This window comes from Hordeum vulgare, chromosome 4H, assembly GCF_904849725.1.
Source record: "Hordeum vulgare subsp. vulgare chromosome 4H, MorexV3_pseudomolecules_assembly, whole genome shotgun sequence".
In the NCBI taxonomy this organism is placed as follows: Eukaryota; Viridiplantae; Streptophyta; class Magnoliopsida; order Poales; family Poaceae; genus Hordeum; species Hordeum vulgare.
This window is the reverse complement of record NC_058521.1, coordinates 256,751,116-256,764,657: the sequence shown is the minus strand read 5'-3', so window position 1 is coordinate 256,764,657 and position 13,542 is coordinate 256,751,116. Positions and strand designations below refer to the sequence as shown.

Below are 13,542 nucleotides of genomic sequence, written 5' to 3'. Positions count from 1 at the left end.
AATAGAAGGATGATTTATAACCTAGTATTTAGTCAGGGTACTCGTGAGACTATTACTTTGCCTGCTCCTCCTTTGTTCAATCTTCATGCATGCAGGTACATTATTATGCCCTCGGACATCTACGCATATTGGGGCCTAGCCCAACCACAGGTGCGCATGCCCGAGCCACCAGTCGAGTACTACACGCCAGTTTATCAGTGGGAGCCAGAGGAGCTCACACAATAGTGGCATCCTCAGTCCACTTCGCAGTACCCCGGAGCTGGTTATTTCCCTCCTTGGGAGTAGACCAACTTAGGCCAAAAGCCTAAGCTTGGGGGAGTACGTGTTCTCACCGACTTTACATTCTTGCTTATGCTTTCACTTTGTTAGCCGGTGTTCACACTTTGCCACTATATCATCCATGTTAGTTTATTTCTTTTTATCGTTTTTGTTTAGTGTGTCTGTCTAGTTTTAGAAAACCCAAAAATATTTTCTTTTTGTTCTTTTTCTTGTTGGGAGCTTTCCCATGTAAATAGTTTCTTTTTCTTTGGGTCAAGGTAGAAGATATTGGTTAAAATGTTTAGTGGCTCTCGCATGCATACCTGTTTAGCTGTCAAAGAGCCATATTACTTTGTCTTCTCCTTTGTGTTTGCCAGCAGATTCCAGCTTTAGTCCAATGCACGAGCATGCTTATTATTGTTCACATCGTTCGGTCGTGCAAGTGAAAGGCAATAATGATGATATATGATGAAGTGACTGAGCCTGGAAAAGCTGGTATGAACTCAATCCATTTTGTTTTTGTAAATATGACTAGCTCATCATGCCTGATTCAGCTTTGTTCTGAGAGAAACATGTTTGCAATGACAACTTACAGATCATAGTTTCTTATGCCATGCTTACTTAGCTAGTAGCTTATAATGGTTTGTCTTGGATGCCCACATGAATTTTGAGATGACAGTGTTGTAGTATGATAGGATGGTATCCTCATTTGAATGATTCAAGTGGCTTGACTTGGCGCATGTTCACGCATGTAGTTGAAACAAAATCAACACAACCTCTATGATATTCATGTTCATGGTGACTTATGTCCTACTCATGCTTGCATTCAATGTTGGTTAATCTCAATGCATTTTGATGACTGTTGTCGCTCTCTAGTTGGTCACTTCCCAGTGTTTTGCTAGCCTTCACTTGTACTAAGCGGGAATACTGCTTGTGCATCCACTTCCATAAACCCAATGTTGTTCCATATGAGTCCACCATACCTACCTATATGCGGTATCTACCTGCCGTTCCAAGTAAATTTGCATGTGCCACTCTCTAAATCTTCAAGAAATAATCTGTTTTGCGTGCCCGAACCGCTCATGTGGTGACAAGGGGCTATCAGTATCTTCCATCCTAGGCGTGTTATCCTCGATATGTGTTTATTCACTATCATTCACGAGAAAGGGGCCGGTATTTGGAATTCCCAGTTCCATGCTCAAATCAAAAAGATAATTGCAAACAAAACTCCCCCAGGTTGATGTTGGTATGGACGGTACCCGAGGATTCGGCTAGCCGTGGAGTGTGATTGATTGCTGGTGGGGGAGTCAAAACTTTACTTTTCTGTTTGGGATCCGCCTATAGCATGTGTAGAGTGGAAGATGTTGAGAACTCTTAGTCATTGCATTGACAATGAGAGCATGCCACCCAAAATTATTATCTCTGTTTTCAAAGCTTGAGCTCTGGCACCTCTGCAAATCAATGCTTACCTCTGCGGAGGGCCTGTCTATTTATGTTCCTGTTGAGTTATCCTCCTCTTATAAAAGCACCAATTAGAGAGCACCTCTGTCATTTTTATGCTTTGCTTTTAACTATGTTGAGTATGAATGTGACTGGATCTTCTTTGCCATGAATTACAATGTTTAGTCAGCCCTTGGTCTTTGAAGGTGCTCTGCATTTATGTTTTGCGGTCTCAGAAAGAGCTAGCGAGATACCACTTGTTCGCACTGCTTCATGTTGTTTTGATTGAAGTGTTGACATTTGAGGCTTATTATTATTTGCTCGCTAGCTGATTATGCCATTGATATGAGTTTACCGTGAGACCTAGATGTCATTTGCTTATGTGGTTTGCTTGTGATCTTGCTGAAATTCTGGTTATGAGTTAGACATAGTTGCAACAACCCAGACTAACTCTTTTGCCCTTGTTTTGGACTCTAATTTGCATGATTTGAATGGAACTAACCCAGACTAACGTTGTTTTCCACAAAATTGCCATGGTGTTGTTTTTGTGCAGAAGAATTTTTCTGCAATTAATGAAAAATACCTGCGCAAAGATCCACCGGAGGAGGTGAGCTAGTGGGCCACAAGCCGAGGTGGCGCGACCACCCCCCTGGTCGCGCCAGGCAGGCTTGTGGGGCCCACAAGGCTCCACCGCCTCCAATATGAGCTCTATATATTCCGTTTCGTGCGGAAAAAAATCAGAGAGAAGGATTCATCGCGTTTTATGATATGGAGGCGCCGCCACCTCCTGTTCTTCATCTGGAGGGCAGATCTGGAGTCCGTTCTGGGCTCCGAAGAGGGGAAATCATCGCCATCGTCATCATCAACTTTCCTCCATCGCCAATTCCATTATGTTCTTCACCGTTCGTGAGTAATCTCATCGTAGGCTTGCTGGACGGTGATGAGTTGGATGAGATCTATCGTGTAATCGAGTTAGTATTGACGGGGATTGATCCCTAGTATCCAATATGTTATGAGATTGATGTTGCTACTACTTTGCCATGCTTAATGATTGTCACTAGGGCCCGAGTGCCATGATTCCAGATCTGAACCTATTATGTTGTCGCCAATATATGTGTGTTTTAGATCCTATCTTGCAAGTTGTAGTAACCTACTATGTGGTATGACCCGGCAACCCCAGAGTAACAATAGCCGGAACCACTCCCAGAGATGACCATAGTACGAGGAGTTCATGTATTCACCAAGTGTTAATGCGTTGGTCCGCTTATTTATTAAAAGGAGAACCTTAATATCCCGTAGTTTCCATTAGGACCCCTCTGGCACGGGAGGGATGGACAATAGATGTCATGCAAGTTCTTTTCCCTAAGCACGTATGACTACATACGGAATACATGCCTACATTAGATTGACGAACGGGAGCTAGTTACTTATCTCTCCGTGTTATAGCTGTTACATGATGAATCACATCGGCATAATCATCCATCACCGATCCACTTCCTATGAGTCCTTTACTACTGGTCCTTGCTATGTTACTTTGCCGCTACTCCTATCACTGCTGCTGTTGTTACTCTGTTGCTACTGTTGTTACTTTGCTGCTACTGGTTATTGTCGTTACTGCTGCTATCATACCACCTTGCTACTGATACTTTGCCGCAGACACTAAATCTTTCACGTGTGGTTGAATTGACAACTCAACTGCTAATACTTGAGAATATTCTTTCGCTTCCCCTTGAGTCGAATCAATAAATTTGGGTTGAATACTCTACCCTCGAAAACTATTGTGATCCCCTATACTTGAGGGTTATCAGTTTCCCCGTATGCTTTTCCATCCGTCGTGTCCTAAGAACGAGATACGCGGCTCTTATCGGGTTCGTCGACACGTCGGGAGGTCTTGCTGGACTTGTCTTGCCTTAACGATATATCTTGTGCATTGGGATTCCGGTAAGACTTTGGGTGTTCTCAGAGTTGAGGTTTTCCACTAAGGAATCTGATGAGATCGCGAGTTTCATGATCAAGGATTTCTATGCGGCCCGTGGTAATTTGTGACGGATTAGTTGGAGCACCCGTGCTAGGTTAAATCTTTCGGAAAGTCGTGCCCGTGGTGATGTGGCAAACATGGATACTTTGTTCACATGTGGTTCTAGATAACTTGAAGTATCTTAACTAAAATCGCCAACTTTGTGCGTAACCGTGACTATATCCTTCAGGGTTCCTTCTCTGATCGAGAACGCGGTGGCGTTATGAATGACGTAAGTAGGTGTTCAGGATCACTTAGTGATCATTCTTAGTTGCGACCGTCATGCAAAGACCACTAAATTACATCTTGTTCTACGTAAGTTATCCACCATAAATGCTTAGAGTTCGTGGAAACTCAAACACATACCCCTTCCTTACCCAACAACTTAGTTAGATTCGATGGAATGGTCATGAGATTGTCGAGTCCTCGTGGCTCACAGATTACTACAACCACCCACATGTACATGTACCGCAGACACAGATGCATTCGAGGATAACCAGCTGAACTGGGAGTTTGACGAGGACAGTGTACGGATGTACGTGACGTACCACGAGGACTAGAGGCACTTTGTCGTGATCGTGGGCCTAGCAAGGTGGGGTAACATTAGCTTTTGTCGTTTATTTTGTCCGTAATCGGACCCTGTTTTATATTTGAATAATGAATGACTCTATGGATTTATTATTTAGCTTCTCACGAGTGTAATCTAAATCTTATTACTATTCCATCTATTATTTATTGCATTGTTTATCCTGCTTGCGAAACGCTTAGATGTGACTCCTTCCCCTTTTGAGGCCTCGCCCCCAAATAAGGAAAGTGTCGCATCATAGATGTTACACGAACCTCGGTAAAACACCATCTCCGTCGTATCTTGTTACCATCAACCTTAGATACACAGTTCGAACCCCCTACTTGAGATTGGCCGATTTTGACACCGACAATTGGTTCCCAAGCCAAAGGAGAACCACAATGTCATTGGAACCAAATGGATCTTAAAGAATAAGCAAGATGCGAACAAACAGATTTTCGCGTTCGATAGTGTTGTGTTGCATGCCGATCCCGCCGGTCACTTAGATCAGATCGTAAGTCTTGCCCTAATCAAGATATTCGGTCCGGGAACTTGGAGTTCGTCGCTGATCCCCAGGGAGACCTTATTTTTACAACATCCCTCCCTAATGATGCTTCAACATCAAAGGGTGAGGATTTCATCCTTGAGACGGCTCATGCTTAGGCTCCGGTCTCGGATCCTGTTGAGGATATAGCTCACCGTATGACCCGGCTAGAAGGTTTGATCCGGCCAGGAGGTTTCACCCGGTCATGAAGTATGACTCGACCCATCAGCTAGTGACTCGTAGGCTACCCCGCTCACCGGATCTACCTAGACGACGAAGACCAAGGCCTAGTGTGCAAGTCGGCGCAAGGCGGCTCATGAAGACGGACCAAGAAGATGAGGAAATCCTTCCAAGAGAAACTAGTCCTAGTCCTAGTAGAAATCTATGTAAAACCTACCCCTTCAACTTATATAAGCAGGGGCAGGGCCCCTAAGAGGGAAAAGTCAACTAAAATTAGGTCTAGCCAAGACAAATCATGAGAGAGACAGATTAGACACCCTCAAGATTAGAGTTATCGATTCTACACCCTTGTAATCGAATTCATCATCATCATCAATGAAACACAAGTAGAACGTAGGCTTTTACCTCCATCGGAGGGGTCGAACCTGGGTAAACTTCGCGTCTCTCGATTCCAATCAACTCCTCTAAAGTTACCACATAGTGTGATGACCTCATACCTAAGTCCTTCATGAGGACATTTGTCGTGACAAAACCATGACAGTTGGCATCCACTGTGGGTTTTCGCACGGTGGTGTTGTGTTCTTAAAGGAATCTCCTAGGGATCGAGAAGCGTATGATCCCCAGATTAGAAAGAGTCGGCACAAAGAATCTTCATCAACTACAAGTTCATTGATCAAGATTGGAAAAGTTTTAGCATCGACGTAAAAAAGCATGAGGCACGGTAAAAAGAGAATTAGGGTTGTGCGCCTGTGCGGCACCGCAAGTCGCCAAGGCTGACAATTTATCCTCATCAACGCCGATATAACGAGTCTCTACCATGGACGCACGAGGCAGGCAACTGCAGATGGCGCTAGAAGGAGGGCACAACAAGTGTGATCAATTGGGCACGTTCAGATTTCTTTATCCCGTCTACAATCGGAAGCCGGCTAGAAAGTACCGTCACGTACGGCAAGAGTCTCCCCTAATAATAAAGCATGGAACGCTTCTGTCGTAAGTCATTGGCACTTTTTGCACAAAAGCCCCTCCATTTTTGGGTATTCAACCCGCAGTCCCTCTGTAAGTCGATCTGTCCTATTCGCACGAGAACATGACGGTTCCTCTGCCGCGCCCCCATCCATCCTATCCAGCAGAATCAGCCGCATCTCGAGCTCCCTCGATGGCGCGCGCCTTCAATGTTCCGGACATCAGCGGCCACCTCCGTGGGCTCGGGGGGCTTGGATGGCTGCTGTTGCTGCTGCTTGTGGTGGGAGAGGAGGTCGTCGTCGCCACCGAGGCTGGCGCGGGAGAGCTCCTTCTTGTTCTGCTTCCGCATCTCCCGGATCTTGGAGAAGTCCATGGAGTAGTACGGCATGGCGCCGTTCTTCATGTCCCAGTCCCCGAACGCCGGCACCGTCATCCACGTCGTCGCCCCCTCCCCCTGCACGCACGCACGCATCGGAATCTTCCATCAAGCCTCGGCACAACTAGATCACGAAAAAAGGAAAGAAAATCCATGGACGGATGGACAACAGGAGGATTTGATCTCCCCGCAAGGATTCGTTGGGTGGGGATGGGAATTGGGCTCACCTCCTTGTGGCTGTCCTTCTCCATGGATGATCTGGCTGTCGGAGACGCACGGATATTATCCTCCTCCTGCTGCTGCTGGAGCCGTGGAGCAGATTTGGAAGCTAAGCTAAGCTAGGCGAAAAGGCGAGCTAGATGGAGCACCACAGCACAGTGCGGGTCGAGGACGACGTGACCATCGGAGAGCCTGCCGGTGGGGTGGTGGAAGAAGGCGCGCCCCTTCGACGGCGTGATGCGGATCCCCATTATCGCCGCCACCCAGCCCGTGTCCGAGTTGGAGTCGCCGAAGTTGAACACCACCACCTCCTTCGGCTTCGTCGCCACCTTCGCCGTCGCCTTCGTGGGCGCCTGCGCCATCCCCTTGCTCTTCCGGTGCTCACCGGCCCCGGCGGGCGCCGCCGCCGTGGCGAGGGCGGAGCTGGTGGAGAGGGCCACGCCGCTGCCGGCGGCCGCCACGTAGCGGAGCATGGCGAACAGGACGGCCCCGGCCACCGCCCCCAGCACGCAGTAGTACTGCAGCCGCAGCAGGCTCATGTTCTTCATCAGCCCGCCGCCGCCGCCGCCTTCGCCTCCATTGCCTCCCCCGTTCGGCCCGCTCGCCATGGGTGGCCTTTCCGAGCTAGCTAGCCAGTAACCACTAGCGTTGTCGGTCTTCTCCCTCCGAGCTCGCTGATGCGTGACTCTTTTTTGTCTATCTCTCAGTCCGTGTAGTGTGTTGTTTATATACAGTGTTATTTAGCTCCCGAATGCACAATGCTTCAAACGAAGAGAAAGCTCGGCATAAACGAAGAGAATGCTCTAATAAATTGGTCGTTCCTTTCCTTCAACAGGAATAGATCCACCAAGATATCACAACAGCACGGCCATCCCAAGTGGTTGTTGGTGCGCGCTTAAAAATGGGTTCGATCCCTCTCCATCACACTTTTCTCCCCCTATTTTCTGTGTCGCCAAGAGACTGGGCCGGTCCAGTATGGCCTTGAGCACTTATTTTTTTAATTATTTCTTTTTGTTTTATTTGGATATATTCTGAATATTTTATTTATGAAAATCACCTATATATGCAACCTTTGATAAAATGTTAATCATGCACCGAAGGAATGCCAAAATTGAATAAAAAATCATTACATAGAAAAAGGTACAATGCGTAATGAAAAATAACTATATAACTTTTAATTCTTTTTGAATTTTTTGATCATGCATTTAAAAAATATTAAATGTGCATATAAAAATGTTTCCAATGTATAAAAAACATACACAAAAAATACAATGTATATGTAAAAAATTAGACATAACAGATTAATATGAAAAAAAATGCTAATCATGTACTTGGAAAATATCAAACACATATAAAAAATATTCCTGATGTATACGAAAAAATATAGAATGTGTATAAAAAACTAAATATCAAAACTAAATATGGTTTGATAAATTTTGACCATGAAATTGGAAAATATTAAACATGTAAATATAAAAATATATAATGGCTTAACTTCTGATTTTCATATTGTCTAAGCATTTTTTTTCAACTGTCTAAGTATTTTTTTTTTACACCCGGTGCAATGCACGGACCCTTTTGGTAGTCTTCTTTAAGTCAAGTATGGGTTCTGCTCAAATTGGTAGATGTGCGTTAAGTTGATGCTTCTTCCCGTTCACCAATCTTACCTACTAATAAAGCAAATAGTGCTTCTTCCGTACGTCATCCAAATTGACCTTAAAGTTGACTAAAATTACCCATCAATGCCACCTATAATTTATAAAAAACGTTTCAAACAGGAAAATCATCGGACTGGACCGGCCCATGTAGGCACCTCCTATATTACGCTCTGGGCGATGGAAAAAGATGCAACACATTTGTTTGGGCCACCCCAAGCGTGAGCGCCTGTTTTTTTAGTTTAGTTTTTTTATTTTTATTTTCAGTTCCATTTTGTTTTTCCTACTTTAAATAATTTAGAACTTCAAACAACTTTTCTCAATTTTAAGAAACTGAGAATTTTGAAATAAAATATTCAAAAAAACATATTTCTTTGAGAATTCAAAAACTACTGAGGAGTTTTCAAAAATGTTTGCATATAAAAAATGTTTAAACTTTGAGAAAATGTCCATAAAATAAAAAAGTCAATGATTTTAAACAAAAGTGCGTGTAAAAATCTTAAAAACAGTGCGTGCCTCTGTTTTTAGTCTCATTTTTTATTTTCATTTTTTTGTTCCATTTTTTTGTTTAAATAATTTAGAACTTTGAAAAACTTTTCAATTTACAAAACTGGGAATTTTGAAATAAAAGTTTGAAGAAAATATAAAATGTTTGTGAATTCAAAAAATGCTCAGGATTTTTGTAAAAATATTTGCATATTCAGAAAAATGTTCATAATTTTGAGAACAATGTTGGTGAAAACAATAAAAGTCCATGATTTTGAAAAAAAGTTTGTGTGTTATTTTTTGAGTGCAATTGAAAAAAATGTTTGCTAATTCAAAAAATGTTCATGCATTTCAAGAAATGTCCAAAAATTTTAAAGACATAATATGATCAGCATCATTGAAGACTATAATTGTTTTTCTCCCGTTGCGACGCACGGGTCCTTTAGCTAGTCATAAAAAATGAAGGAGCGATGACCCAAAGTGGATTCAGCCACGACCGGGAAGCGGACGCAGCGATAACTTTGGAACGGATATGACCACGACCCAGCCGCCCTAACGTTGAGCCACCATCCTCTACGGCCGCCCTTCGCCGGCGGGTCTCCGCCGCTGCCGCAACAGCCGCGGGCTCAACCGTTTGGATCCACCGCTACATGGATTTCCCCTGCTTTGCCCTCGCCGGAGTGGACCTCGAGCCACCGCCTCCGCTGAGCCGTCGTAATAGGCGTATCCCACCCGTTGGCGTTCTACTGCGGGTCGCCGTGGGCGGCAGCGGCCGTCACACCTCTACGGAGAGCTGCCCCACTGGTCTACCTCCGCCTTAGAGCATGGTTAATAGTATAGCCAACTGTTGGCTATAAGTCATCTTATATCCTATTTTATAATTAACTTGTACAATAGTTAGTTATAAAATATTACTATTTTTATCATATATGATTCATCTTTCATTCTTACAAAGCATCTAGTAGGAGGTGCTAGAGCTAGCTCTTCACGAAGAGCCTGCTTCCTTTCTCTCTTTTCTTTTCTCTCATCCAACTGAATAAAAATATAGTATTCTAATTTTTAGAACCTGCTTTCTGTATTTTATTATACTTGCTCTTACATCATTTCAAATAGTACTACGTAGTTCATGCACGAGAATCAAGATATAATCGATTTTGCTAGTTGCCTTGCTACTTTTCACGTGGCCAAATCGTCTGCAGCTGCTACGTCACGAGAAGCTGCTACTTCACGAGAAGCTACTGTTACATACTCCCTCCGTTCCAAAATAACTGTCTTAATTTTGTACTAGCTCTAGTATAAAATTGTACTAAGTTTAAGACACTTATTTTAGGACAGAGGAAGTACAAAATACTATACGATCCTCGGCTGGACCAAGAAACAAAAACGAAAGTGCTCGCCGAGTTGTTGCTGCTGCGTATAGCCGGTACTGTTGCTGATACTACTTGGTGTGGAAACCAGAAACAACAAAAACGAAGTACATGTATCAGGAAAAGAACAAAAAGAAATTACTAGCTGGCTTTCTATAGTCGTTACATGGGCATCACAACAAAGAAGGAGCCAGCAGCAGGACGCAAATGACAAGGCCAGGGTACGTCTTCGCCCAAGTCCCGAGTTCAGCCTTGCGGGCCTACAATTGCATGTGCACGAGAGCGAGTAGCACTGTGTGGATCAGGGAGCAAAGTAAAATTCTTACCCTCCGCATAGATCATCTATCGTCGAAGTATATGCTGGATATATTTTATGTGGGATAATTATCTAATAGAAAGGTGCGTTATATTGTCCGTATGGAGCACAGTCTACAAGGTGCGTTGTATTGTCCCTATGGAGCTCAGTCAAGATCAACAACGCCACAGTCACCTCGTGCGTTTGTACTGGTTTACAATGCCACGTCCGACTCGTATATTCACGCCGGTTTACGTTGTCATGGCTAACTCGCGTGTCCACAATAGCGTACAAAGTCATGACCGACTCACATCCATACTCGTTGAAGATGACTCTCGCGTCTACATCAACACGACGGTGCACAAGCCGCCGTCCCCATGGTCTGGTCTACGTCAACACACCGGTGTCGTGCCGGCTCGCTCGAGCCGCCCAACCGATGCGTGCGTGCCGTCGTCCCGCAGTCCGGTCTACATCATCACGTCGGTGTCGTGCCTGCTCGCTCGAGCCGTCCAACGAATGCGCGCAAGCCGTCGCCCTGGGTCTGGTCAACATCAAATATGTCACAAGCTTTCTAACGTTCATCCGTAAAAGATACCAGGTGTTATCCACCTTATTTATTTTATCAGTATAATTTTTATTTTATGAATAATTACTTTGTGTGCAAAAATTTTCTGCGCAGGCAAAGTGGTCACTACGAAGGTGATATAATATTGTGGATATGGAGCCTGCACCAATATTATCACGCGCCGACATCCGTACACGCCACATCTTCCGACGGACGCGTGCAAGTCGCCGCCCCAGCGTTTACAGCGCCGTGACCAACTCGCAGTCCACGCCGGCTTACAAATGACGCGGCCGACTCACCGTCCGCGCCAGTTTACAACACCATGGCCAATTCGCTATCCGCATTGGTTTCCAATGCCGTGGCTCGTCTTCTTCAATAACATTGAAGCAAAGGAAAAGTGACATTTGAAATCATGTCTTACGCAACATCGTCAAAGTTTGCGCGAGCCTTCAGTCGCACCGGGTTATGCAATGGATAGAAGCATTGGCCTGTTATACCCTAGCGATACGTTCTACTTCAATATATCAAAAGAAGCAACGAAAGAGATTGCAATGAAGGAAATATCCCTGGAGAATCTACAATTTGAGCCAGCCAAACATTGAGCCGGTAATTCAAAAGCCAAGCAACAAAGAAAGAAAAATGACCCTGGAGAAGAGAGGAAGACCAGATCAAATGAGAATAAAAAGCATGGGTCAGGAGGCATATGAACTCAATTTGGCCACATCATTTGCCAAAGATATATGATGAACATCACAAAGATCATCAACTCGCCACATCATCTCCAGTTTCAAATGCCAGCATTCAGCTGTCAACTTTACACCAGCTTATGCTGCGACCAAGTATGAAGACTCTCAATCCGCCTCCACAAGTCGACTTAAGACTCGGGGGCTACACAGACATGATCTAATTAACAAATTCAAGAACTCCGGATCATTGCAGGAAAGACAACCCGGAACCCGGGGACTGCTGCCTTATGGGTAAAAAATTAAAGGTTGCCAAAGAAGTTCACCTGCCACGATGCGTTGTTCAAACATGGGTATCCTTCTTTATCGGATTATCATAGCGTGATCAATAGAATCAAGCCGGCTTGTCTAGGATTACCTTCCCCGAGTTGTTTAGCAGTAATAGCATTGTCTTCTACAATCCTATGCCAGGATTTTCTATTTTGATTATAGGTCACTTGGGGGCTTCTAACTCAAAGAGTTTAGCTCCATACCCTCTTGATCGGCAAAGACGCCACAAAATGGTTAAACCTACCGGTATGTTTTGGCGACTCCGAAGAAGGTCACTCTTGACTGATCAATCCATTATAGACCCTGAATCAGTAAGGTTAAAACATGGGTATGTCACGTGAGAGACGGCATATTGAAAGCGAGGATAAACCATGGGTTATTGTGCCCGCTTCATTGAAGCAAGACTTGACTTCGAAAGTGAGTCTATTTTTACCGTGTCTCACTTAGCCAAATTATTATTCCTTTATATTATCACCACTTGATCTTTTCAAGTACAAGTACTATTTTTACCAGCTCGTCGTGAATGACCGGGTCACAAAAGCTACAGTCATATTATGACTACTTCAATCATACATCATCCTGGATTGCATTATGCATCATACATATATATCATGCCGATCTTCAAACCGGGTTACAACATAAACTTTTGTAGGAGCAAATAAAGTCTTTGAGAGCCAAAACTGGCCGGATTTTCATCATGGTTTATCATAACTAGTGTTAAATGATTGGGCCTTTTTCAAATCAGCATATGCGATATAAATATTGTCGAAAAGCTACTTTCTCACATATTGCTGAACTGGTATATTACATATTGCTGAGCTGGCGCATCACTTATAAATGTCGGGTCACCTAATTGACCGGCTCTTGGATTTCCTCAACATGTGCTCTATAGTAAACTACAAAACTTATGGTTTTCTCAAGCATATATTTGCCGGGTTGCATTGCAAACCACGAGCAGGGATTTCATCTCAAGGACAATGGCATTATTCCAGGATATTAGTACAAACGACAAAATACTAGGTTGCATTACAACCAAGGTCAAGGATTCATTCAAATTCAGGGTTGCTTCTGAAGTGCATTATGATGTGTTATATTATTCTCACACAACCCCAAGTCGCTGCAAGCATACGACCCGGCACTTGGGGGCTACATCATATGATGTTTTCTTTTCAAAGGAGTACATGAAAGTCCCGAGTCGCCGCACGCAATGTGACAGCCCGAGACCGACATTCCAGAAGATTCCCCTTTGTTTCCGTTTCCGTCGTGTGGTTATTTTTGTTTGTTTCATCGTCATGTAGTTTGCATCATCGCATCATGCATGGCATCATGTCAACTGTGTTATTTGTCGGTGTTGCTTGTGAGTGCTTTGTGAGTGTGGCGTTGTTCGTTGGCGTGTTGAGAGTGGGTGCAACAGAGCCGCTTCAAACCCTGTTGCACCATGGACGTAAACCTTCTCTCCCCTCTCTTTTCTTTCTTTTTTGGTTTTGCTAAAGAGTTCAGTTTTAACCCTGTCAAAAGATTCTCTTCTTTTAGAAAATCATTTTATTACATGTGGGGGCAACCCTTGGGTTTTCTTTATTTCTTCCTTTTGTTTATTTT

At 44.0% G+C, this 13,542-nt stretch overlaps 2 protein-coding genes across 2 annotated transcripts; both read right to left on the bottom strand.

The window, feature by feature from the left end:
* Nucleotides 1–6,136: 6,136 nt before the first annotated feature.
* LOC123450434 lies at nt 6,137–6,594 on the bottom strand. Its single transcript, XM_045127688.1, has 2 exons — nt 6,571–6,594; nt 6,137–6,421 (listed from the first exon to the last, which is right to left on the bottom strand). Exons 1-2 carry the CDS (start codon nt 6,592–6,594, stop codon nt 6,137–6,139), a joined length of 309 nt encoding a protein of 102 aa, XP_044983623.1.
* Nucleotides 6,595–6,681: 87 nt separating this feature from the next.
* Nucleotides 6,682–7,170, bottom strand: LOC123450433. The gene has a single exon (XM_045127686.1). It carries the CDS (start codon nt 7,168–7,170, stop codon nt 6,682–6,684), a length of 489 nt encoding a protein of 162 aa, XP_044983621.1.
* Nucleotides 7,171–13,542: the final 6,372 nt, after the last annotated feature.

Excerpts from the sequence above, each read along its gene's own strand:
- LOC123450433 (XM_045127686.1), bottom strand. The coding sequence starts at position 7,170 with ATGGCGAGCGGGCCGAACGGGGGAGGCAATGGAGGCGAAGGCGGCGGC.
- LOC123450434 (XM_045127688.1), bottom strand. The coding sequence starts at position 6,594 with ATGGAGAAGGACAGCCACAAGGAG. Across the intron at positions 6,422-6,570 it reads AGAAGGACAGCCACAAGGAG|GGGGAGGGGGCGACGACGTG; the intron begins GTGAGCCCAATT and ends GCGTGCGTGCAG.